Source organism: Mauremys reevesii, linkage group 1 (genome assembly GCF_016161935.1).
Source record: "Mauremys reevesii isolate NIE-2019 linkage group 1, ASM1616193v1, whole genome shotgun sequence".
NCBI lineage: Eukaryota > Metazoa > Chordata > Testudines > Geoemydidae > Mauremys > Mauremys reevesii.
The window spans coordinates 213734479-213761009 of NC_052623.1; the positions used below are offsets into that span (position 1 = coordinate 213734479).

General features: G+C 53.2%; 1 protein-coding gene across 1 annotated transcript; it reads left to right on the forward strand.

The window, feature by feature from the left end:
• Nucleotides 1–499: 499 nt before the first annotated feature.
• Nucleotides 500–26159, forward strand: LOC120409591 (maestro heat-like repeat-containing protein family member 7). The gene is made up of 14 exons (XM_039548036.1): nucleotides 500–545; nucleotides 1175–1261; nucleotides 4715–4850; nucleotides 8770–8870; nucleotides 9922–10071; nucleotides 10703–10857; nucleotides 11237–11381; nucleotides 17782–17960; nucleotides 18068–18205; nucleotides 18937–19051; nucleotides 20057–20197; nucleotides 21986–22207; nucleotides 24707–24862; nucleotides 26058–26159. Exons 1-14 carry the CDS (start codon nucleotides 513–515, stop codon nucleotides 26157–26159), a joined length of 1860 nt encoding a protein of 619 aa, XP_039403970.1. The 5' UTR covers nucleotides 500–512.
• The last annotated feature ends 372 nt before the right edge of the window (nucleotides 26160–26531 follow it).

Consider the following 26531-nt stretch of genomic DNA (forward strand, 5'->3'; position numbering starts at 1 on the left):
CCTGGACTGTGCAGCCGCAGTGCAGACGGCTGTGGTGGGAGGGTCTCTGCCCCCAGCGGGCAGGACTGGCAGGCTCTCTGCACTGTGGCCGCTGGGTTCAGAGGCGCTTTGGTGCCAGCAGGCTCTAGTCTCCCGTCCATGCCATTTGCAGGATGTTGTTTCTCGGTGAAGCGCAGCGATCTCTGCCCCAGCCGGTGAGTGCTGGTGGGGTCACAGCAGACAGCTGCAGGCTACACTAAGTCCCTGCCTGCTGGTATGGGAGAAGGCAGCACCAACTCCTTCCACCACCCCCTGGCCTGTTCTCATCTGCCACCCACCAGCTGGAGCCCCCGCAGGTGTTTCCATGTCCTGGGAGCCTGAGGGCAATATTAGCACATCAGTCCCGCCTCAGACCCCAAATCCGCATGTGTCTCTTCTCTTAGCAAAATGAAGCTACCGGTGCGGATCCTGACACAACCCAGCCTGCTCGCCACCTGCTTCTCCAGCATCTTCTCCTGCCTCCAGCACACACCATGGAGGAGGTGGAGGCTGCTCTCTACACCAAAGTAAGCCCCAAACCGGCCATGTTGAGCTGTCCCAAACTGAGTGGGAATCCTGCCACTCGCTCGTGTACTGTCCCCTGGGTTACCTGGCACTGGCATAAGAGTGTAATGATCACAGCTCCCCGACAGGACTTCAGCTCAGGACCTGCAGCACCAAAGCACAGGCCCCAAAGCACAGGCCCAAATAAAGGAGTAACTCCCTCCTAGGGTAGCAGTAGTAGGCATTTATCCTTCACATGCACTGACAATTAGTGGGGAACAGACACTCCCTTCACAAGCACATTCATCCCCCATGCGTGGCTGGGGGCACAGGCCTGAGATCGGCTGCTTCAGGTGCACATAGGCCAGGGGAGCCGAAACTTGGCTGGAAATCTGCCCTCCAAATGTGGAGTCCTGTCTGACTCTCCCAGTGGGATAGACTGTGTGCAGTGGGCTTTTTGGGGAGAGCAAAGACAGGTGGGGCCCTGTTGCCAAGAGGAGTTTGTAGTAGGTCCCCTGTGGATACAAGTGAGTGGGTGAGCAGTAATACCAGGGGCTGCTATGACCTGGGGGGTGTCACACGCCAGGGCATTGGTTCATCACCTGGCTGGGTAACTCCACTTGCTCTGGTTTCTCCTCTGCTCTGCATGCAGACTTTGAAAACCATGGATGAGATGCTGAAGGCCTTGGTGTGCGAGGATCAGGAGCCCAACCTTCTGGTGCTGCAAATCATCTTGAAGGTCTGGAGGCGTGGGGGCAGGAAGGGGACTAGTCCTGTAGCTGGGGTGGGGCTCAGGGACCAAGGCTCTGTTTAATCCCAAGCATGGGACACCCCCGTGCCTTCGGCTCCTCAGAGTACGTTCTCTACAAAGGTTCTTGGGCTGGAGGGCCAAGTGCCCCACTATATCTGAAAAGTCTGTATGGGGTGGGGTGGGAGGCGCGGGGGCGGCATCTGCTGTGTTCTCCACTGAGCCCTCATGTGAACCTGGCATTCCTTTGTGTTCACTATGGCCCCACCAACCTGGCCAAAGCCCGAGCTAGATTCCCAAAATTCTAGTTCTGGGGCCACAGGAAGTAGATTCTGTGGGTGGTTTGTGCTCCCAAAAGAGGGAAATGTCCTTAACAGAGATTCGGTCTCCTCGATCCCAGAACCTGGGAAGAGGGAATCACAGAAGTGCAGGGCTGGAAGGGATCTCAAGAGGTCATCTACTCCACCCCCTGCACTGAGGTAGGGCCAAGCATTCCTAGACTGTCCCTGTTGAATGTTTGTCCAGCCTGTTTTTAAAACCTCCATGATGGGGAGTCCACCACTTCCTAGGTCACCTGTCCCAGTGCTTAGCCACCCTTAGACTTTTCCTAATATTTAACTTAAATCTCCCTTGCTGCAGATTAAGCTCATTACTTCTTGTCCTACCTCCAGGGGACATGGAGAACAATTTGTCACCATCCTCTGTATAACAGCCCTTAACGTATTTGAAGACTGTTACAGGTGCCCCCTCCGTCTTCTCAAGATGAAACATGCCCAATTCCTTCAACCTTTCTTCACAGGTCAGGTTTTCTAAACTGCTGATCATTTTGTCGCTGTCCTCTGGACTGGCCCCAGTTTGTTCACATCTTTCTTAAAGCGTGGTGCCTGCAACTGGACACAGAGCTCCAAGCTAACACAATTCAGAATGGCATTTCCTTTTTCACAACAGCATCACACTGTTGATTCATATTCAGTGTGAGATCCATGATAAGCCCCAGATCCTTTTCTGCAGTACTGCCACCTAGCCGGTTATCCCCCACTTTGTTTTTATGCATTTTTCCTTCCTAAGTGTGTTACGTCACATTTGTTTTGACTGAATTTTATCTTGTTGACTTCAGACCAACTCTCCAATTTAGCAAGCTGATTTTGAATTCTAATCTGTCCTCCAAAGTGCTTGCAACCGCTCCCAGCTTGGTGTCATCCGCAAACTTTACAAGCATCCTCTCTTTCCGTTAACCAAGTTCTTAATGAAAATATTGATTAGTACTGACCAGGCACACCCCTGGGGGACCTCACTTGAGACACCCTCCCACTTTGCCAGCGAGTCAGTGATAACTCCTCTTTGAGTACGATCTTTCCATCAGTTGGGCGCCCACCTTATAGTAATCTCATCTGGATCAGACTGGCTTAGTTTGCTTAGGAGAATGTCTTGTGGGACTGTGTCAAAAGCCTTACTAAACTTCATATACATCATCATATACTGCCTGCCTCCATCCACTAGGCAAGTAACCCTGTCAAAGAAGGAAATTAGATTGGTTTGGCATGGTGCTATTTGTTATTACCCTATTATCTCCTCTAGATTCTTACAAACTGTTTAATAACTTGTTCAGTATCTTTCTGGGTACCAAAGTTAGGCTGACAGGTCTATAATTCCTTGGGGCCTCCTTGTTCCCCTTTCTGAAGACAGGTTCTGTGTCTGCCCTTCTCCAGTCCTTTGGGACCTCAACCTCCTAAAGGTTCAGCGATTTCTTTGCCTAGCTCCATCTAGGGTGAATATCATGAGGCTCTGCCAACTTGAATACATCTAACTGACCTCAATTGTCTTTTACCTGTTCTCTCCCTAGTCTAGCCTGTATTCCTGCCGCCTTGTTGTTAATATTGTGTTAAGCATCTAGTCGTCATTAACCTTTTTAGTGAAAACTAAAGCAAAAAAGGCATTAAACACCTTGGCTTTGTCTGTGTCATCCATTCTTTGCTCTCCTTCCCTGCTGAGTAGTAGCCCCACACTTTCCTTTGTCTTTCTCTTGCTCCTAATGCATTTATAGAGCTGCTTCTGATTGTCTTTTATGTCCCTTGACAGTTAGAACTCATTTTTGCCTTTGCCTTGCTGATTTTCTCCTATGTGCTTGGACTATTTTTGGTACTTCTCCTTAGCAATTTGTCCCAATTTGTTTCTCTCAGGTCCTGCTCCCTGGACCACATCCAGGAGGTACATGAGCGGCTGAGGGCAGTGGGAAGGATCAGGTGGCTGATGGAATTCATGGGGTCTCAGTGCAAATTCCAGGTGAGCAGCCTGTGACCCTGGCCACCTCCTAACTACACTGAACAGCCTTGCGGTGCAGCATGCCCTGGCATGGAAAATGCAGGCCTAGAATAGTGACTCAGCAAGATCCTCAGTAGGAGTCCAATCTAACGAGCCCTGATGTCGATGGGTCTTTCCTCTGACTCCAGTGGGCTTTGGGTCGAGTTCCATCATTCTGTCTCCAAGGACTCTCCCCGCTGTTCCCCTAGCACCAAAGTCTGCTCTGCAGGGTCAATGCATTTACACAGGATTGCCCTGACAGCAGCCTCCGAACCCAGGTATCTGTTCACCCCCTTTGTCAGACGCCTGTGGGATGCCTTGGCATCAGCTTCTGCCAGGCTGCCAGATGAATGCCCCTTGCTCTGCATGCTCAGGGCCATTGAGCTGCTCCAGATGCTCCATCCCCCCTATGGAAGGGCCTCCCCTCCGGCAGCTGGACGGGGGCGCTCGGATGATGTGCCCCCAGAGGCTGGGGCAGCAGAACAGAAGGAGGGAGGTGGGAGGGGACACAGTGAAAGGGATGGGCGGGGCCAAAGGCGCCAGAGAACTGGGGAGTGGGAGTGGGGAGGCTGTGCAGACCCCGGGAGAGGAGGGCAAGGGGCTTGGTGCCAGGTGGGGAAGAGCAGGGAGCCAGTGCAGGGGCTGCAGGAGGGGGAGACGAGAGGACAAGGCTGCAGGAGAGAGCCGGCAGGAGAGAGCAGGCAGGCTGGGGGCGGCACGGAAAGGGAGGGCTCTGGGGAGCTCCAGGATGGAGTGAGAGAGGCAGGAGGCAGAGCAGAGGAGTCCAAGGTGACTCCAAGCTCCTGGGCCTGAGGTCAAAGAAGGGAGGGGGATGGGAGAAGGGGCTGGGATTAGGAACTTGCCCTTGAGATGGAGACTGGACGTTAGTTCATTCGTTACCTGGGTCCCCACTCGGGGGTAACATTTGCTGACTTTGCTGCCCAGATTTCTCCGTCCCTGCTGAGCTTTCCTCAGCCCCTGGTGATGGGCCCCACAGCTCCTCCTGCTCTCATTGTCCCCAGTCTCTCTGCGGTGGCCTCTGCCTCCCCCTGTTCTAACCCACTGCTAGGGCAATGCCAGGGGGACTCACTATGCTAGGTCTGCAGGGGCGAGTGACTCCCTTTGCTCCTTCCTCTCCATCAGGAAGTGGAGGAGTTCAGAGTCCTGGGCCAGCTGGTGGGGTGTCTCACTCTGTGCTGTGTGGAGCAGGAGCAGGAGATCTGGCAATCGGCTGTGGAGGGACTTCACCACCTCTTCTCCTTCATGCAGCTGCTAAAATGTAAGAGCACTGGAGACCCTTGTCCTTCCTAAATACACTGACATGGGGTTTCCAACATGAAAAACATATTTACTGAACACTTCCACCTTTTCTGCAACCTTTTAAACAGTCTCCATCTAGTAATGAGCCTACACCACTGCTACGATTTCTTTTGTTCCTAATTCACTTTTTTTAAAGAAACCCTCCTTAGTCCTGCAAGCCATGGAGTTTCCCCCGATGTCTTTAGCTTCCTCTATCCGTATTCTACTCTTCATAACTCACATAAGAATGGACATACTGAGTCAGACCAATGGTTCATCTAGCCCAATATTGTGTCTTCAGATAGTGGCCAGTGCTTCATGTTTCAGAGGGAATGAACTGAAGAGGGAAATTCTGAGTGATCCATCCCCTGACATGCAGTCCCAGTTTCTGGTAGTCAGAGGTTTAGGGACATGCAGAGTATGGGGTTACATGCCCTGATTATCTTGAATCCAATTATACTTTTAGCCTTCACAACATCCCACGGCAACAATTTCCACAGGTTGCCTGTGCATTGTGTGCACAGATACCTTCTTTTGTTTGTTTTTAACTTGCTGCCTATTCATTTCATAAAGTGACCCCTAGTTCTCCTGTTATGTGCAGGAGTAAATAACACTTCCCTAGTCACTTTCTTCATACCAGTCATGATTTTATAGACTTCTATCATATCCCCCCTTAGTCATCTCTTGTCTAAACGAAATAGTCCCAGGTCTCTACTACAGACCTATATTGTTATAACTATATTGCTCAGGGTGTGAAAAATCCACACCCTGTCAGCAGGAGCACCTCTCCCACTCACCTAGCCAGCGCCTCTCGGGAGGTGGATTAAGAGCTTTGCATAGGAGCATCTTCACTTAAACGCTACAGCGCCAGTGCAGCTACGGCGATACAGTGTTTGAAGTGTACCCTTGTCCCCCATCTTTTTTATCTCTCCTCATATGGAAGCTGTTCCATCCCCCTAATCATTTTTGTGCCCTTCTCTGCACCTTTTACAATTCTGGTATATCTGTTTTGAGATGGGGCCACCAGAACTGCAGGCAGTATTCAAGGTTTCAGCGCATCATAGATTTATATAGAACCAGTGATGAGCTGCCAAAATCTTAACAACCGGTTCCTATAAAAGTTCTGATTTAAGGGAGGGAAGCAGAGGAGAGTCTGGGGCCCTGCAGGCCTGGGCAAATTGCCCACTTGCCCTCCCGCAGCCCTGGAGCTCGTAGTCTCCCCGCACCTTACCTTGCCGGCATCTCAAAGCAGCAGGATGACTCAGGAGCTCAGCTGAGCTGCCCAGCTGCTGGCCACGCTGAAGCTCTGCAGGGGGCCGGGAGGAGACATCCTCGTGGGGCCGGGAGGAGACATCCTCGTGGGGCCAGGGGGCCGTGGCAAATTGCCCCACTTGCCGCCCCAGAGCTCGCAGCCCCCCGTCCCCTTACCTTGCCGGCAGCCCAGATGAGCTGCCCAGCTGCTGGCCATGCTGCGGCTCTGCGGGGTGGGGGGCGGGAGAGCCGGGAGACATCCTCGTGGGGCCAAGGGGCCGGGGCAAATTTCCCTACTTGCCCCACACTGCAGCCCCGGAGCTCGCAGCCCCCCGTCCCCTTACCTTGCTGGCAGCCCAGAGCTCAGCTGAGCTGCACAGCTGCTGGCCATGCTGCGGCTCTGCGGGGTGGGGGAAGCGGGGGAGAGCCCGGGGGAGACATCCTCGTGGGGCCGAGGGGCCGGGGCAAATTGCCCTACTTGCCCCACCTTGCAGCCCCAGAGCTCGCAGCCCCCCGTCCCCTTACCTTGCCGGCAGCCCAGATGAGCTGCCCAGCTGCTGGCCATGCTGCGGCTCTGCGGGGTGGGGGAAGCGGGGGAGAGCCCGGGGGAGACATCCTCGTGGGGCCGGGGGCCCCTGCAGGGCCTGGGCCAATTGCCCCACTTGCCCCTTCCCCTTCCCTCCCCTCTGGCTAGCCCTGGAGCTTGCAGCAGCCCCCTCTCCCACCCCACTTGCCGGGCTACTCAAAAAGCGGCAGCAGGACGACTCCCGAGCTCAGCTGAGCTGCCCAGCTGGCGCCGGCAGCTGGCCACGCTGCAGCTGGGGGGAAGCGGGGGAGGGTCCAGGGGAACCTCAGCCTCCCCAGCTGGGAATCCTGGGAGCAACAGGATGGTCCCGCCCACGGACCGGAGTTCTTTGCCCACCCCCTGGCCCTTTAACAACCGGTTCTCCACGGAGGTCTAATTTTAGCAACCGGTTCTTGGGAACCTGTGGGAAACGGCTCCAGCTCACCACTGTATAGAACCATTATGATATTTTTCTGTTTTATTATCTATCCTTTTCCTAATGGTTCCCAACATTCTGTTTGCTTTTTTAACTGCCGCTGCACATTGACTGGATGTTTTCAGAGAACTATTTACGATAACTCCAAAATCTCTTTCTTGAGTGGTCATTTCAACCCCATAATTTTGTATGTATAGTTGGGATTATGATTTCCAATGTGCATTACTTTGCATTTATCAATATTGAATTTCATCTGCCATTTTCTTGCCCAGTCCCTCATTTTTTTTAGATCCCTTTGTAGCTCTTCGCAGGCTGCTTTGGATTTAACTATCTTGAGTCATTTTGTATCATCTGCAAATTTTGCCACCTCACTGGTTACCCCTTTTTCTGGATCATTTATGACTATGTTGAACTACACTGGTCTCAACACAGATCCTTGGGGGACCACGTTATTTACCTCTCTCCACTGTGAAAACTGGCCATTTATTCCTGTCCTTTGCTTCCTATCTTTTAACCACTGACTCATGAGAGAACCTCCCCTCTTATCGCATGACAGCTTCCTTAGGTTAAGAGCCTTTGGTGAGGGACCCTGTCAAAGGCTTTCTGAAAGTCCAAGTACACTATATCCATTGGATCACCCTTCTCCACATCCTTGTTGACCCCTTCAAAGAATTCTAGTAGACTGGTGAGGCATGATTTCCCTTTATAAAAGGCATGTTGGCTCTGCCTCAACAAATTGTGTTCACCGACACATCTGATAATTCTGTTCTTTCTTATAGTTTCAACAATTTGCCTGGTACTGAAGTCAGGCTTACCAGGGATCACATCTGGAGACTTTTTTAAAATTCACTCTCACATTAGCTATCTCATACAGAGGCCGATTTAAACGCTAGGTTACATACCACAGCACTGCACATAAGTCTGTCTGGATGTCTCGTGATAGCTGCAACCTTTGCACCAGGCAGGCAATTTACCATGCGGTTCTCCCAGTCATCACAAACCCAACTGTTTATGTGTCTATTGATTGAATCCCCCATTACTATTTCCTGGCTTCTCTTTGTAAGTGGGATTCCCACCTCAGGAGGGGTAGCCTCAGTGTGAGAGGACATCATGACTTCATCTGGAAGGTGGGTCCCAACTATGGGATCGTCTCCCTCTGCCCCAGCTCGATGTTCTCCTTCCCGAAACTTTCACCTCCTCAGCAGCACAGAGGCTGTCAGACTGGGAGTGGGACTACTCTACTGCATCCCTAAAAGTCTCCTCTATGTACCTCACTGTCTCCCTTAGCTCCACCAGTTCAGCCCCTCTGGTCTCCTGGTCTCCGAGGGCCAGTAGCTCCTGGGCCAAATGCCCACATATGCTACCTGCCCACAGGGCTGGTAATCGTACATGCTGCATTCAGTGCAATCAACTGGAGAGCCCCACGCTGCTGCTGCCCTTCTGCCTGGTTTATTTTTACTCTTCCAGGAGGTTAGTTTGTTTAGTTTGGGGAGGGATGGGGAACAGGTTATTGGCCTGAGTTTACAGTATGTTTGTTAGATGTACTTGTCTCTCACACACCCTCTCTAAACTTCCTTGCAAAACTCCGTTTGCTAAATGAAGGTCTGATTTATATTGCCTGTTGTCTGTTTCCCCTCCCTGGGTCAGCCAAAATGCTGGTGAAGCACGGCGCAGAGTATCGGCAGATCCTCAAGGACAGTCAAACTGAGAGAGCCTTCTGGGTCACCAACATCAGCAATATCACATCGGTAACTACAGTCAGTGCTTCCTGGGATTGTTGTGCCCAGAGTTATCAGGAGTCAGAAATTAACACCCTAGGAGTCAGGGGGAAGGGACAGACCCAGGATGTGACTAACCCCATCCAGCTGGGACAGAGACCTGCCTATGGCCCACTCCACCTCAAAGAATAATAGACCTCAGGAAATTATCTAGTCCAACCCCTTACTCAAAGCAGGACCAACCCAACTAAATCATCCCAGCCAGGGCTTTGTCAAGCCTGACCTTAAAAACCTCTAAGGATGGAGATTCCACCACCTTCCTAGGTAACCCATTCCAGTGCTTCACCACCCTCCTAGTGAAATAGTGTTTCCTAATATCCAACCTAAATCTCCCCCACTGCAACTTGAGACCACTGCTCCTTGTTCTCTCATCTGCCACCACTGAGAACAGCCGAGCTCCATCCTCTTTGGAACCCCCCTGCAGGTAGTGAAGGCTGCTATCAAGTCATGTGCCCCAGCCCCCGCATCATTTTCCTTGCCCTCTGCTGGACTCTCTCTGATTTGTCCACATCCTTTCTCTTGTATGGGGCCCAAAACTGGACGCAATACTCCAGATGTGACCTCACCAGTGCCCAATAGAGGGGAATAATCACTTCCCTCCATCTGCAGGCAATGCTTCTACTAATGCAGCCCAATATACCTGCCTACATGACACACCGCAAGATGCACTGGGGCTCATCCAAACCTGATCCCAGCTCCTTGTCAGGTTTGCTGGGAGCTTCCTCAGAGATTAATGCACTAAAAGGCAGCATTGCATCTGCGTGAGCACCAGCCCCTGCTGAGCACTAGAGTGTATCCGTGCTGCGCAGTATTGTGCCCCCGCACTGCCACGCTGGCCTCTGCCATGCATGACAGCTTCCAATTGCTGGCTGGGTACTGTGCTGCCCAGGTGCAGTAAGCCAGGCCTGTCCCGGTAGAGTGGGGTTTGCCTGCACTCCTGGCCGGGCCAGTCCTGGCTGCTTGGCCGCTGACCAGATCCGCGCTGGGCAGCAAAAGGGGTTTCACTAGCAGTTTGTTTCAGCTGTTTGGGAAGTACTTCAACCCATCCGAGAGCATGGACTTCCTCCTCGTTGCTATCGACGGCGTGAGAGACTCCAGCGTCCATGACGCAGTGACGGCCAGGAACATGCTGCATAAGATCCTGGAGGTTCCCGGCCTAGGCTTGGTGAGGGTAAGAGCTGCAGTGAGAACACCGTGCTGGGGGAGCCCATCCGTGGGAGACTCTGTCTCTGGGTGCTAGGCATTATTGGGGGGCAGTTCTCTGAACTGTGAAATGCAGGGGGTCAGTCTAGGTCAGGGGTCAACAACCTTTCAGAAGTGGTGTGCCGAGTCTTCCTTTATTCACTCTAATTTAAGGTTTCACGTGTCAGTCATACATTTTAATGTTTGTAGAAAATCTCTTTCTATAAGTCTATAATAAATAACTAAATATTGTTGTATATAAAGTAAATAAGTTTTTTTAAATTTTTAAGAAGCTTCATTTAAAATGAAATTAAAATGCAGATCTCCCTGGACCGGTGGCCAGGCCCCGGCAGTGTGAGTGCCACTGAAAATCAGCTCACGTGCCACCTTCAGCACACATGCCATAGGTTGCCTACCCCTGGTCTAGGTGATCACCATGACCGCTTGTGGCCTTGCAGTCTATGAATCGATAGGCTGGGAACTGGTGCTGTGTTCTAGGCCTGGGGCTGGTGAAGAGGTTCTGGGAGGGCAGATGGCTCTCAGGTGCAGCAGGTCCTTGGCTCCCCAATCAATAGCCGTGCGAGGAAGCCAAGGCCCCCACCTCCCCATTTTCCTTCCAGGTGTCAGAGGCTGTGAGGAGCATTCATAAGCACCTGGACTCCATCAGCGAGCCACTTGCCCGGCAGGAGCTGCTCAGGGCCCTTCTCCTGCTGGGTTCCCAGTTCAGCGAGGAGGTGGTCGGAACCCTGCTGGGCTGCTCACTATCATGTGACAGGTACGGGGCTGCGGCTACCACCACTTGCACTCTGGGTCCCCCGGACTGGTCCCGCTGCCAGAGACAGGGGAGTGCAGAACCCTCCAGAGATCTCCTGCTCCCTGCAGAGCTGCTGCTTCTCCTGGAGGGTTTTGCAGGCTGGCTTGCCCTGGTCACAGGCCAATCTGCAAAACCCTGTACGGCATCCCTCGGCCTCTCCTGTGGCTGACACTCAGACCTGGCTCCATGTAGCCTGCACCAGCCAACGGGGTCCTTGCAGGAGCAGGAGGGCAACAAAGGGCCGGCCGGTGAGGGGAGACCCAGCAGGCGTGCCAGTGCTGAGGGGTGCAGGAGGCTGGCAGGGCTCTGATCGGGTGCCACTGTCTCTCTCCCTTTGCAGTGTTGCTGCGGAGATGTGGAAGATGCTGACATCCCAGCCCAAGAGCACAGAAAAGATCCTTAGGGAGCTGGTCAGCAGGCTGCAGGGGCAGGCTCCACGACGGCATCAGCTCTCTCAGAGACCGGCCGGCGTCGCCTCCTTGGCCGTAAGTACCAGCCCCTGCAGCAAGGGAAGGAGTGCTGTGTGTCCCCATCATGGCCTGAGGGGGTCTCTCAGTCTCCCACGGGGTATAGTCATTGGGCCAAAGAGAGAGAGAGTGTGACTTTAGCCAGTGCTATATTCGAGCTGGAACACGCCGAAACGCTCTCCTGGTGCTATTCAGCAGCACTCATAGAATCACAGGGTGAGAAGGGATCGCAAAGTCAGCTCGTCCAGCCCCCTGCAACAATGCAGGACTTCTTGTTTCTAACCCACCCTGGACAGATGGCTCCAGCCTCCTTCTGAAAACCTCCAGCGAAAGAGTTTCCACAAGCTCCCTAGGCATCTTTCCCATCGTCCTACTCTTCTTACAGTTAGGAAGTTTTTCCTGAGGCTTAATCTACATCTGCTGTGCTGTAGTTTGACCCCATCACCTCTTGTCCTGCCCTCCGTAGCAAGAGAGAACAACTTTTCTCTATCTTTTTTTATGGCAGCCTTCCAAGTATCTGAAGACCATTATCTAGTCCCCCCTTAATCTCCTCCTTTCCAAACAAAACATAGCCAGTTCCTTCAGCCTTTTTTTCTTATGGCTTGTGTTCCATCCCTCTAATCACCTTTGTCACTCGCCTCTGGATCCTTTCCAGTTTCTCCACATCCTTTCTAGACATTGGTGACCAAAACTGGACACCGTACTCCAGCTGAGGCCTAAGCAGCACTGAGTAGAGTGGTACTATCGCCTCCCATGACTTGCATGCTATACCCAGGGGCGGCTCTAGTAATTTCGCTGCCCCAAGCAGGGCGGCACGCCGCGGGGGGCGCTCTGGCGGTCGCTGGTCCGCGGCTCCAGTGGACCTGCTGCAGACGTGCCTGCGGAGGGTCCGCTGGTCCCGCGGCTCCAGTGGAGCATCCGCAGCCATGCCTGCGGGAGGTCCACCGGAGCCGCGGGACCAGCAGACCCTCCACAGGCACTCCTGTGGGAGGTCCACCGGAGCTGCCTGCTGCCCTCCCGGCGACAGGCAGAGTGCCCCTGCCCCCCGCGCGGCTCTCATTGCCGCCCTAAGCGCGCGCTTGGCATGCTGGCGTCTGGAGCCGGCCCTGGCTATACCTCTGTTAATGCAACCTAAAATTGCATTTGCTTTTTTTGCAACAGCATCGCATTGCTGACTCATGCTGAGGTTGTGATCCACCACAGCTCCCAGATCCTTCTCAGCTGGTTATCCTCCATTCTGTATCTGTGCATTTGCTTTTTCTTCTCTAAATGTAGCACCTCACATTTGTCTTTGGTGAATTTCATTTTGTTATCTATAGCCCTGTGACGCTGTAGGGAGAGGGATGGATTGATGGATTGATCTGGAAATGGTTTTTAGATTTAATGTGACTGTCAGCATGTCGATGGGAGATCAGGGGATTACTTTAGGTGAGGGTCAGTACATGAGGCTGAAACCTTAGCCAGAAAATGCGGTGTGATGAGTCGATACTGCGTACTAAGGTTATTCCCTGTTTACACTGGTGCCCCAGCAGCAGCAGCAGCAATCCTCTTTATTTCTCTCGAGGAGGTGGAGTACAAGCAGCGCTGTAGCCAGGAGATACAGCGCTGTATGTGCCTTGCCAGTGTGGACGGGGAGTGAGTTACAGCGCTGTTGGTGGCTTTATTGTGCTGTAACTCTCAAGTGTAGCCAAGGCCTAAATCCACGTTCACACTCAGCCATGCTGCATGAAATCACACGCGTGGAGCTGAGCAGTGGTTTCAGCTCAGCTGGCACTTCTGACCAGTATAATCAAGAAAGTCATGCTAGGCATTGACAATTTCTGTCAGTGACAGACCAGATTGGTTACACAGCTGCCCTACCTCCTTTTCACTTTATCTAAGGCCTTGGCTACACTTGAGAGTTACAGCACAATAAAGCCACCAACAGTGCTGTAACTCACTCCCCGTCCACACTGGCAAGGCACATACAGCGCTGTACCTCCCTGGCTACAGCGCTGCTTGTACTCCACCTCCCCGAGAGGAATAAAGAGTATTGTGCTGCTGCTGCTGCTGCTGCTGCTGCTGCTGCGCTGGGGCACCAGTTTAAATAGGGAATAACCTTAGTACGCAGTGACTGATCTCCGGAAGCTTCCCATAATCCTTTTAAGTGAAGGTTCCGCTCTTTGTTTTGTTGCAAACTCTGGGCTCCGGGAGCTGCTTATTAAAAAAACAAACACAGCTCCTGTTTGCTGTAAATGAGCAGAGGCAGAGGGCTCCCTTTGGAAGGCCCACAGCTAGTGTTTGCTTGAACAGAGGGGGAGGGAGGAGGGTCCGTTTCGGCGAGCGGCTGTGTGACGTTATTGATATAAATGGGGACCATATAGAACATGGGTTGCAACCAAGGTCCTGTAGTGGCACCAAATCCTAAGTAAAGGGGGTCATATAAGGTGTCTAAGATCAGGTTCCGGGTTGCTGGTTATAATTATGCTGTCTGTATGTCTGTATCATTTTTAGTTGAAGTTATGAATGTTGGCTCGATGCTGTCAGTATTTCAAGTTGGTGCTGTGCTTCTGGGGGAAGCCTCCCAGACAAGCTGGTGTTAGCTCTGCCTAGCCTGTTTGATGGCCCATTAAAGGCCATCAGCTACACAATTGACCCATGGAGAGAAGGCAGACACGCCTTGTGACTCAGCAAAGTATGCAGGGACTGGCTCATGTGACTCCAGGCTCCATTTTGCTGTAAAATTCCACAGTGAAGACAAAGGGATTCTTATACCTGGAAAAGTCTATATAAGCCTAATGCCTCATCTCCATCTGTTCTTCAATCCTGCTTCTGACCTCTGGAGGGACTTTGCTACAAACTGAAGCTTTACACAGGGGACTGAACGACCCATCCCGGTGGGGGATGTATTCCAGAGACTTAATCTAAAACCTGCAGTTTACTCCAGCACTGCTGCAAGCCTGAACTAAGAACTTTGCCATTACTGTATGTAATTGATTGCATTTAACCAATTCTACCTCTCTTCTCTACCTTTTTCCCTTTGTAAATAAACCTTTAGATTTTAGATTCTAAAGGATTGGCAACAGCGTGATTTGTGGGTAAGATCTGATGTGTATATTGACCTGGGTCTGGGGCTTGGTCCTTTGGGATCGAGGGAACCTTTTTCTTTTATTGGGGTGTTGGTTTTCATAACCATTCATCCCCAGGACGAGTGCACTGGTGGTGATGCTGGGAGACTGGAGTGTCTAAGGAAATTGCTTGTGTGACTTGTGGTTAGCCAGTGGGGTGAGACCAAAGTCCTTTTGTCTGGCTGGTTTGGTTTGCCTTAGAGGTGGAAAAACCCCAGCCTAGGGCTGTGACTGCCCTGTTTAAGCAATTGGTCCTGATTTGGCACTCTCAGTTGGGTCCCGCCAGAATCGCTCCGTCACAGGCTGCTTATCTGGTCTGTGAGGAAAAAGACAAAGAGGTGCTGTTCACTTTCAGTGAGTCAGAGAGGGCTAGGGGAGGGGGTTGGAACTTGCAAGGCAGCTGCTGACACAGTGTTGGCTCCAAAAATCCACTCTCTCTCTCCCCCACGCTCCCTGTCACACTCCACCCCCCCTTTTGAAAAGCACGTTGCAGCCACTTGGAACGCTGGGATAGCTGACCATAATGCACTGCTCCCAATGCCGCTGCAGATGCTGCAAATGTGGCCACGACAGCGCGCTGGCAACTGTCAGTGTGGACAGACTGCAGTGCTTTCCCTACTCAGCTGTACGAAGACAGCTTTAACTCCCAGTGCTGTACAGCTGCAAATGTAGCCATACCCTCAGCCACATGACTATGATTGTGAATGGAAATGTAGCAAGGGGCTTATTCCGCATACATCATCACTCACGTTTAGCAAGCTACATGGCCCTTCATTTTCCATGTGGCATCCTCTCAGCTGTGCCAGAACTTGGCTCAGACATCCTTGTTCTCCCTCTGATTCACAGACACAGAAAATACAATATGGAGAAAGACGCTTTGTGGAAATACTTGTAAAAATTAGATCAATGCATTACAGCAGGCCTTTGCTACTCCAGTCCATTATGCCTTGATGTATTTTGTGTTACTTGTGTAGCCTACTAGCTACATTTAAAATAAACTTTTATTATTTCAGCCTGATACAGTAATGTCTGTAGTGCAGCAGCATGATTTATTTTCTATTTTCATTAGCCTATAGGCTAAAGTAAAAAGAAAACGTGCTACGCATTCATTGGGTTTTTACCACTGTACTGTACACTACTGTCTAGAGTTATATCTTTTACATATTCTATTGTAGACACAGTAATGGCATTTCTATTGTATTCTATTGCATACACAGTAATGGCATTTCAGCACAATGATTTCAACATTTAAAATAAATTGAATAGCTACTATGGGGGGGGGTGTACAATTAAAAAAAAATCCAATACCTTGTTATTTTGGACAGCTGGCCTGTCTCCAGCCATGCCTGGTTTAGCCCAGGATTACTGTACCAGAAATTCAGTAGACAAATAAAATGTGAATTTCTATAATTCATATTGAAGAAAATCAGTATTTTAGTGGCATTCCAGGACCTTCATATTTTCGACTACACCACTGTCTCTAGCCCAGTGGTTAGGGTACCCAACTGGGAGACCTGGGGTCAAAACTCTGCTCCAATGACTATTTAAGTGTTCCCAAGTAGAGATAGATACCAAATTCCCTTTAGGGGTGGGGCTTAGGCCACATCCCTCTCCGCCGCATTTCCTATTGGTTGGTTTAGGCAGCTCCTCACTCTTAGCTTCATAGAGTTCAAGGCCAGAAGGGACCTCTGCGATCATCTAGTCAGATCCCCTGCCTGACACAAGCCAGAGAACTGCCCCCAGATCATTCCTAGAGCAGGTCTTTGAAGAAAAACATCCCGTCGTGGTTCAAAAACAGTCAGTGATGGAGAATCTATCACCACTCTGGGTAAATTCTTCCAATGATTAATTACTCTCACTGTGACGTTTATGCCTTATTTCCAGTCTGAATGTCTACCTTCAACTTCCAGCCCTGGATCATGATAGACCTTTCTCTGCAAGACTGAAAAGCCAATTACTAAATATTTGTTTCCCAGGGAGATACCTATAGACTGTAATCAAGTCACCCCTCAACCCTCTCTTTGTTAAGATGAATAGATTGAGCTTCTTGAGTCTCTCACTATATCTCTCACCAGAGGTCCTGATTTTTATAGGGACAGTCCTGATTTTAGGGTCTTTTCCTTATATAGGCTCCTATTACCCCCAGCCCCTGTCCTGTCTGGTCACCCTATCACTATAAGACATGGTTTCTAGTCCTTTAATCATTCTCATGGCTCTTCTCTGAACCCTCTGCAATTCATCAACATTCTTTTTGCATTGGGGCACCGGAACTGGACCCAGGATCCCAGCAGTTGTCACACCAGTGCCAAATACTCCCACTCTAGATTCTTCTGTTTATTTATCCCAGGATCACATGAGCTGATTATCCACCAGGACTCCCAAGTCCTTTACAGAGTCTCTGCTTCCCAGGATAGAGTCCCTCATCCTGTTCCTAGATGTATTCATTTACAATGAGCCATATTAAAACACATACTGTTTGATTGCTCCCCAGTTAACCAAGTGATTCAGATCGCTCTGTATCAGTGACTTATCCTCTTCATTATTTACCACTCACCCAATTCTTGTGTCATCTGCAAACTTTATCAGTGACGATTTGATGTTTTCTTCCAGGTCATTGATGAAAATGTTAAATCGCTTAGGGCCAAGACCCGATCCCTGCAAGGACCATCCTGGAAACACACCTGTGCAATGCTGATTCCCAGTTTACAATTACATTTTGAGACCTATCAGCCACTTTATAATCCAATTCAAGTGTGCCACGTTACTTTTGTATCTTCTAGGTTTCCGATCAAACTGGAGTGCAGCACCAACTCAAGCGCCTTACAGAAGTCTACATACATTATGTCAATACCATTTCCTTTATCTACCAAACTTGTAATCTCATCAAAAAATTGTTGATTTGCATTAAATAAATTATCCTCTTTAATTCTTTATTAATTGAATCTTATACCAGCTGCTCCATTATCTTGCCTGGGATCGATGTCAGGCTGACAGGCCTGAAATTACCCAGGCCATCCCTTTCACCCGCTTTAACAATTGGCCCAACTGACTCTCTCTCTGGAGCATATACGGAGCCTGGGCACTTAACCCAGGGCTGTGAGTCCACTGGGCAGCAGGGCACATGAAGCTGGGCATAGCCACGCTGGGCCGAAGTCCCTTGTGTGGTTCTAGCCAAGGTCTCACAGGCTAGGAATTGAACCCAGCATCCCAGGCCTTAGCCCCCAGCCCAGCCCCCCCCGTTAGGTGCCCTGGGGGAGCGTGGGAAGGACGAAATCCCTTCAGCAATGTCTGTCTCCTGTTCTTATCTGCAGGCCACAAGAGCCCTATATGTGATCCTGCAGGAGCAGGCCTGCAGGCAGGAAGTGAAGGAGCTCTTCCCTCAGCTCTATGTCGCGCTGCTCTTCCACGTCACCCACACAGTGCAGCACACTGCTTCGCAGGAGAGGGAGCATAACCAGGAGGACACGGACGCACCCCTCAGCCCCGTCAGGTACCGCCAGCCCGACACCCAGCCTGGGTTCTGCAGCGTCGCCCGCAGGCACGCAGCAGGGCCTGGCCTGGGCTCACTCAGTAACAAGAGGCTCGCTCTGCACACAGGTTCGCGGTGAAGGCCATGGAAGCTTTGCTTCTATGCGCTGGCTACAAGGAGCAGGCCACCTTCATGATGAAGCATGGCCGCTGGGACCTGCTCATGAGCTCCGACACGCACCACAAAGGTGTCTGCCTGCTTGCCCGGTGAGTGCTGCCCAGAACCGATCACAGCAGCAGCTCCTCCTGGCCCAGGACACGGCCACATTGCCTTCCCTGCTGGGTGAGACGCGGCTCCCAATCGCCTGCATGGAACAGGCCGCAGCCTCTGTGCTGTTGGCCAAGGGGTCAGTTGGCTACTTCTCCACCCTGCGCTGCCTGGCGTAAACTGCTTCCTGCATGGCTCTGGCAGGCATGGCTGGGCAAAGACAGCCTCCGCCATGTCTTTCCGCAGCGTTGGTGTAGCCCTGTCAGACCCAGCACATGAGAGAGACAAGGTGGGGGAGGGAATGTCTTTGGTTGGCCCAGTGACTGTGGGTGAGAGAGAAGCTAACACAGAAAGCTCCAGCGCTTGTCTTGGGTGAATCTAAGATATTCTCTCACCCACCCTTCTGTCTCTCATCACCCAATATCTGGGCACATGAGGAAGACCACCGACCCCACCAACACCCTTCTTTGTCTGCAGTTCTCTTGAAGCCCCAGCACTACGTGCTCAGAGCTGGCCTCATGGAAGGACTCCCTGTCGAGTGATTAAGGGTTTGGGTCTCTAGCACATAAGCCGCTGGGCATTTTAAGCCAGCAGGAACTAGTCTGTGCCAGCTGCGCGTGACTAGTCGCCCGGGATCCCCTGTCCTGTGGCACTGGTCTGGTTAGATTCGTAAATGGAGGACCAGTCCTTGCCCACCTTGATGATGTGGTGTTTGTGTTTCCTATGCCAGGGCCATGGTTTCGCTCAATGTCGAGGAGCGAAACTGGATTTTCCACCATGTCATGGCCATCCTCAATGATCGGGACGATAGGCGGTACGTCCCGGCCGTGGCGCTCTTCATTCAGGTGAGCCTCACCAGCGGGTGAGGGTCGTGAGAAGCGCCCCGGCCCAGCGGTGACTGGGGCATGGGGCTGACCTATGGCCAGGGACGGCAGATTTGTAGAAATTTTGGTGGTGCTCAGCAGAACCTGCCCCCCACCTGCCTAAGACTCTGGGAGGGAGTTTGGGTGGGGGTGGGGGCCTGGGGGGCTGGCTCTGGGTTGGGTCTGGGGGGGGGCGTGCTGGCGTGGGGGGGGATGCAGGGTCTGGGGGGGAGTTTGGGGACCGGGGGGGGTGTGGTGGGAGGGGGTGCAGGCTCTGGGAAGGAGTTTGGGGGCCAGAGTGGGGTGCGGGAAAGGGGTGGGGGGGCAGGCTCTGGGAGGAGTTGGGAGGGTGCGGCGCTTATCTGGGGCCAATGGGCCAATGGAACTTGCTGCTCATGCCTATGGCCAGGAGAGGGGTGGCCCTGAAGGCCCTGGGGATGGGTGGGTGAGCAGGGGCAGGGAAAGCTCCTACAACCCTAGGGGTGGAGTCACTCAGTCTGGGCATTGTTACCTGTCCCAGCTGGTGTCACGGGGCTGGAGCAAGGCCCAGGGTCAGGTGTCTCTTGTTCCCCAAGACTCAGTTCCATAGAATGGTCCCTTGTGTGACCTCGGCCCTCGAGCCCCCTCTGACATCCGTGTGCCATGTGCAGGCCGGGCAGCCGCCTGCCCATTCATGGCCAGTTCACCTGCCCCCCGCAGACCGGGCGACCCTTTGGAGCACAAGGCTGCAGACCCCCCACACACACACCACTGCTCCGTGTGCAGCTGAGCCTTAGTGAGGGAGCAGGGCAGGCCTTGATCTCAGCTGGAGCCTCGAGGGGCCGTCACGCTAGAAGCGTTTCAGTGGGGCCCACACGGTGACCAATCGCGATGCCCTGCATGCAGCCCATGCCGGGCCTTGGCCAGTGGAGCTTAGGGCCCCGTGGCAGAGATGAGTCGCGAGAGGCCAGCCCCGTTCTCTAGCTTGATTTGCTGTTGGTGTGTTAGCTCCTCAAGTGCCCTGACCTTGGCAGCGAGCTGGAAGACGCCATCGTGGAAGAGATGAGCGGGCTGCTGAGAGACCCCAAGACCATGGTGCGCTGGTTGGCGCTCAAAGGCCTCCTCAATCTGGCCCTTCACCCAGAGAAGGTGAGAGGGGAGGAGGGCTGGGGGATAAACCCAGAACCGCAGGGAGCTGCTGCAGGGCTGGGGTCATTGAAACCTTCCCTGGGGGTATGGCCCTGGCCTGGAGTCAGGAGCCCTGGCTTCTATTCCTGGCTCTGCCACTGACCTGCGGGGTGCCCTTGGGCAAGCCCCTGCCTGGCCTTTGTCTGCTGTTCTGCAGGGCAGGGCCTGGCTCCTGCAGGGTGCGTCTCTAGGTGTGTGGAGCATCTGGCACAGCTGGGCCTGATTGTGTCTGGGGTCTCTGTGATCCAAAGAACCCTAGCACTAGAGTAGCAGCAGAGCTGCAGACTCTAGACCCCCAGGGAATGCTGGCGACCCCAGTGATCAGGGACGCTTGGATAGAGCCATTTCACTACAATTAGGAACCATTTTTTCCTACAAATCCCCTTTTAAAGCCTCATAGGTTTTAACTGTTGACGTCATGGCTCTGTCCTGCAGCACTCGCTCCTCTGAAGAGCTCTGGAAGGGCCTTTTGCTGCTAAGATCTCAAAACAAGTTTGATACCCACAATATAGTGAAGGCAGAGAAAGTCCTTGGGACTTAAATACACAGATCTGACAGCCTGGTAAAGAGGAGACAATCTGAAGGCAACTCTCGTTAATGATAATTTACTTCGCCTGAGAATAGCGGGGTCAGTCCGGTTTATTAAACCCGGACTATGACTAGATCAGACATGGAGAGGGCGTGACTGTAATTCTCTTTGTTATACACAGTTCCCATCGTTCCATGCACTTCAGCCTGGTTTTCACTTGCTTGTGGTTCATTTTCCTTTCCGGAACCGGTTAGCCTGTATATGACCTATTTTTTCCCTGATGCCGGTTGAGATTTTGTGGGGCTGTCTTTGAAAGGTTGAAAAACCAAACACAGAAATGACTGAATCTGGCTTTTAGTAACAGCCTAACCCTAGAACTAGTGTGCAAAATCGACTCCCTCCCCTAGGCTGGGCTGTAAGGACCAGGATTCAGGAGAACCCAGGTTCGGTTCCTGGCTCTGCCAGACTCCCTAAGTGACTGTGGGCGAGTCCCGTAACCTCTCTGTGCCCGAGTTCCATGTCTGTACAATGGGGATAGAAATCCTGCCTTCGTGTGTCTAGCCTGTAAGCTCCAGGGCAGGGACCGTCTCTTCCTGTGCCTGGAAAGCCCCCAGCACAAGCCCTCATTGCAGACAGGCCCTCGAGGTGCTATTCGAACAATAATACACTTGATTTATTTGGGGTCAACGTGTTGTGTAGAGAACTTTCCACGGATGATATCTGCTAATAAAAACCATCCCCTGAGATCTGGAGTACAAGGAAGCAGCTGCTTATGTTGCAGGTTGCCGGACCCACTGCCCGTGATCTTAGCTGGCTGTGCAAAGGCTTTGAGGCTGTAATATGTCTCTGGAGGCAGGGGCGCTGGAAGACTTTTTTATAGTGGAGGTGCTGCACACACACCCTTACCCCTGTCCACACACCCTCCACCACTAGAGCTTTGGTCAGGAGCAGGGCCATGGCTCCAGGAGGCGGGGGCGGGGGGTGGATGGGGCAAGGGGACCAAGGCTGGGGCCATAGCTGGGGGTTGGCACAGGGCCAGCAGCTGGGACCCTGTGTGTGGGGCCAGGAGTAGAGCCCTGCGTAAAACCTGGGAGTGCTGCAGCACCCCCAGCACCCCTAGCTCCCATGCCTCTGTCTGCAGGGGAGGCAGACATTGTTTTGGAAATGGCTTGTTGGGTCACTGGGGGGTGTTTCATAAAGCAGCTCCTTGTTTCACACAGGTGGGGAAACTCCAGCATCTGCTGCCAGATGTCCTGGAGCGACTCCAGGAGGTAGACAGAGACCTCATCCGCAAGGCCATCGCCGTGCTGAAACACCTCCTCGCCGGCATGGACAGGCAGAGCGCCAGCTGCGCGGCTGTGCAAGTGGCTGCGCAACTCCTGCCGTTGTTTCATGATGTAAGGCCTGGCAGCTCACAGGAGATCCCATCAAACTGCAGACATGTGAGTGGGGGCTAGGGGGTGGGCTAGCAGGGCCTGTGCTATGGTCCTAGCCAGAAAATGGATTGTCATAAATCATGAGCCCATTCCCGCCTTCCTCTCACTCTCCATGAGAGCACATAGCAGAAAGGATGGGAACCCTGGTGTCCCGCAGGCCTACTGACAAGGATGAGGGCAGCCTGGGGACGAGGCTCCCCTTGGGGAAGGACGTGCATTCCTGAGCCTGCATGCAGCGAGGGGCCTCTGCAGCACAGGGTGCTGCAATGCTCTTGCTGGCTTCCAGGGTGACAAGTGATGGTACCTTGGTGAAAATCTGCCCTCCTTTCCTGGCCAGGAATCCTACAGCTGGCCTGTCAGCTCCATAAGGAAATGGCTCTGTCTGTAGGTTCTACAGCTACCGCCCTTTCCTCTCCTCTTCGCTCTCATGGCAGGGCAGCGTCAAAGGAGGGAAAGTTCTCCTCAGATCTTTTGTACCCACAACCAGCCCCGCTGGTGCATTCACCAGACTGATGTTCAGTCCCACACTGGGTGGCGAGATCCAGCAAGCGGGCAGGAGAAAGGGGCCCATCCATTACTGCCTTCCAGGGGTAATGCCCCAGTGGGGGCTCCTGGAGGGACTCCCCAGCTCTCATAATGGTAAATCCTACTCTCAGCCCTCCCGAATTCTGCTGGGACCGTGCGCTCTTTATTTAGTAGTGGCACAGGCCTGGCTAAAGCTGTTCCCAGGGTCTCCTGGATCCCCAGCTGGCCAAAGGGACAGGGCAGCCTGGACCAAGGATGCAGGATCTCGCCCTGGGGTGAGCCCTTTAAACCAAACCCTCTCAGGCCCGGGGAACAGAACAGGTTCTTTATGGGGCAGGGTTATATCCAAATAGTGTTAATGAACACAACGCCCATTGTTGTCAGAAGTGTGTTGTCAGAGTGCTACCGGTGTGGTGCTCTGCTTTCTCCTTGTTGATATCACTCAGCTGCGTATGTGTGTTCCTCTGTGTGCTACCCCAGCTCTGCAGATAGCTGACACAGCAGACCCGACGACAACCCCCAATAACCACAGAGTCCAGTAAGATGCAAAGCCACGTCGGCTAGGTTTATTGCGACCTCGGACACAATTGCAGTTCCCTGTAGGTTTCTTAGCCTAATTCAGGGCATACTACGAGAAAGTGCCTCTTGGCAATGGACCCGGCTCAGTGGCGGACTTTCCACTGCCCCCTCGGCCGGACAAAGGCACCGCCCAGGGATGCATTCTTATACACAGACACAAACAAGTTACACATCACACCTGACCTATGAGGTACAACCCTCCACGTAGCACGGTACAACCTTTCTACGTATTTAGGTGCCACCTTCTACCTTGTACATGTTGGTTCGATCAAAACAACTCTATCCATCATTTTACCCTTTGCCCCTGTCATTGGGATGGGCCAGCCTGTTCTTTGTTATCTGTGTGGAATGTGCAAGTATGTGAATGTTCAGTACCTTTTAGGTACGTATCAGCCCTTTCTTGCCAGCTTCTGTGAGCAGGGCCTGCCTCTGGCTCACAGCTTACCTTTGCTTTATGTTAGCAAAGTCTTGTTCATTACTTTAGTTCAGGCCTCAGGCCTCATACTGGGCCTTTATCATGGCCTGCACTTACTACACCCATCACCAGGGAAAGGCAAACAGGCCTCAACAACTGGAGGGAAGACCAGAGAGGTGCCAGTTCAACATCTGCCTGTGCCCACTGCAGTGCAGCCCTGATGCCCCATACCCTCCCACGTGTTTTGTACAGAGCCTGCCCAGCTGACCAGCTCAGCTGACCATCTGACCATCTGGGCTCAGCTGCCCAGCTGACCATCTGAGCTGACCCTCACCCCACCCCAAACCCCTGGAGGCTGGGTGGCTTCCAGTCATGGCATCCAAGGCCCCCTATCTGGGAGCTCCTGCACATTTACCACCCCTTGGCCCTGGTTAAATTCACCCCAGGTCCCTGAGCATGGCCCAAACAAACACCAATGGTAGGAATTTGCCCCCTATGCCTGGCCTCCTTGGCCCGGCTAGAGGGCTGCTGTGGGTCAACACCAGTGTGAGCTGGGCCTGCAAAGCGGGTGGACAAACTACACCCCCCCTTCGCTCTTTGAATCTTTCCTCATCGCTCCCTCTCTGCCGCCCCTGTCCTGGCGCTGCTCCACCCTGAATGTTTCCCCTTGGCTGACACAGGCGGGTGCTGATGTCAGTGCACCCAGAGCTGGCTGTGAGAGCCCAGGGGCAGTCTCACCCCAGCTTACTGCTCTCCCTGGCCAAGAAGTTACCAGGCCAGCCCCTCAGCTGGTGGAAATCTGCATCTCTATTGCCTTCAATGGCGCTATGCCCATGAGACTCTGGCCCCAGCTGTGGCTGTATGGCTGGGGGTGAGTTACCAATACCCCCTGCAGGGCAGACATCTCTGGCACAGTGTGCGCTTGCCCCGCTGGATGAGAATGACTGTCACAGTGTCTCCTCCCCTCCCTATATCATCTCTTGCAGGTGACCAGCAAGCTCCAGGTGCTCTCCATCACCCTTTTTAAAGACCTGCTGGAGCTTGTAAGGGGGCCCAACCGGAGGCAGATGAAGGAGCATGTGCTCCAGAGCCTGGTCCCACTGCTCCTCCTTGTGCATGATGAGCGTCCCAACGTGTCCCAGGTGAGGCCACGAATTGGAGTCTGCGTCTGAGATAGTTACAGAGCGACCATTTGTTTGGGGGGGGGCAACATGTGACACCCCCCTTTAAAGGGTCTGGCCGGTAGAGGGCAGGTGCTCAGAGCTGTGACAATCAGGCACTCAAAATCACTTGAATGTTGAGTCCAGTAGTGCCATGACCATGGCACCCCACCCAACTGCTGAGTCTTCTCTGCATCCTCTGAGCTCAACACCCCCCTGCAGCCAGGCTGAGAGATTGGGTGGGGCGAGTGGTCGCCTCACCACTCCTACAGCCACTGGCCTCCGCACACTCCCCTGGCTGTGCTGGTGGGAAGAGCACAACCCTGGCCATATCCCTACCAGGAGCAGGGCTACTCAGCCTCCAGATGGTGCACAGGACCCAATGTGCCCTTAGCCAAGCGGCCCGACAGCCCGTACTAGCCATGACATGCCCAAGCCCCTCCCCGCCTCTGCACCTGCTAGTGCTCCGGGCCCCCATCACTAGGGACACAACTGCCACCAGCACGAATGCATTCACCCCATGAGGTGGGGAACTGAGGCGCAGCCTCAAAAATCTTGAACCCCCATGGGCATTAGGCACCGAAATCCCTTTGCAGCCATGGGCCTAAGCAACTTGCCTGAGTTCCTGCACAGAGAGCTGGGAATTGAGTCAGGTCTCCAGCCATTGCCTCAGCCACACCGCCGCCCTTCCATGAGCAGCCAGGGCAGGGAAGCGTTCAGCACGCACGGCCTCCCTGGCCTCCGGTAACTAGGCTAGTGGCTTCCAGCTCCCATAACTGTGTCTGGCTCGCCCGGCCCTCTTGTTTTGCAGGTGTGTTGGGACACCTCAGCAGTGCCGCCCAATTCCTGAGGTGGCACCAGCTCAGTGGCCTCATCCAGCACAAGGAAACCTGGCGAAGCTGTGACTGCCTGGTGAGGGAGCCCTCTGGCCATTCACTGCACAGCCCTCGCTGGCAGAAGTGGAGGAATCAGTGGATAGGGCACCCCAATTGCCTGGCTCTGTGCCCACACTGAGCCCCAGCCCCGGGACCACACCTGGCCCTGGGTGTGGTCCTCTGCGTGATCCTCCCAGCACAGGAAGGAGGGGAAAAACAGGACGTGCTCCACACACCTGCAAGCTGGCCTGTGGGACGGAAAGGCCTTTAATAATCTTGTGCTCCTTTGTTCTGGCTCCTAGGTGATCCACTACAAGGAGAGAGCTGATGACTTCCTGGGCCAGACCATGGCCTTCCTGCAGAACCCACAGACTCCAGTTAGGAAGCAGCCATCAGGTTCCTAGGTAACCACAGAGCAGAGGGGTCCCTTTAGCAGAGGGGTTGGATCTGGTCCCAGGCTCTCCTCAGTCCCTGCCAGCAGTGAGAAGTGATCCCTGGGCTCCTGATTCCCTAATGAAGGCGAAGGGGTGTCAGAAACCCACAGGAGCAAGCTCACCCCAAACTGCCCTGATCGGCTGATGGGACCCTCTAAGCCCACTGCTCCTCATGCAGTCCCCATTCTCCGCCCCCACCCCACCATGGGCTCCTGGTAGTGGACCTTCAAGGCGCTGTGCTCTCCTTTGGCAACCAGCCCTGTAGCCATCTCTGGGGACTCGCCCTTTCCCCTGGGGATTCAGGAGCGTGTCCTGGCCAGTGAGGGGCGGGGAAAGCCGGTG

Excerpts from the sequence above, each read along its gene's own strand:
- LOC120409591 (XM_039548036.1), top strand. The coding sequence starts at position 513 with ATGGAGGAGGTGGAGGCTGCTCTCTACACCAAA. Across the intron at positions 1,262-4,714 it reads TGCTGCAAATCATCTTGAAG|GAAGTGGAGGAGTTCAGAGT; the intron begins GTCTGGAGGCGT and ends CCTCTCCATCAG. Across the intron at positions 8,871-9,921 it reads ACATCAGCAATATCACATCG|CTGTTTGGGAAGTACTTCAA; the intron begins GTAACTACAGTC and ends AGTTTGTTTCAG.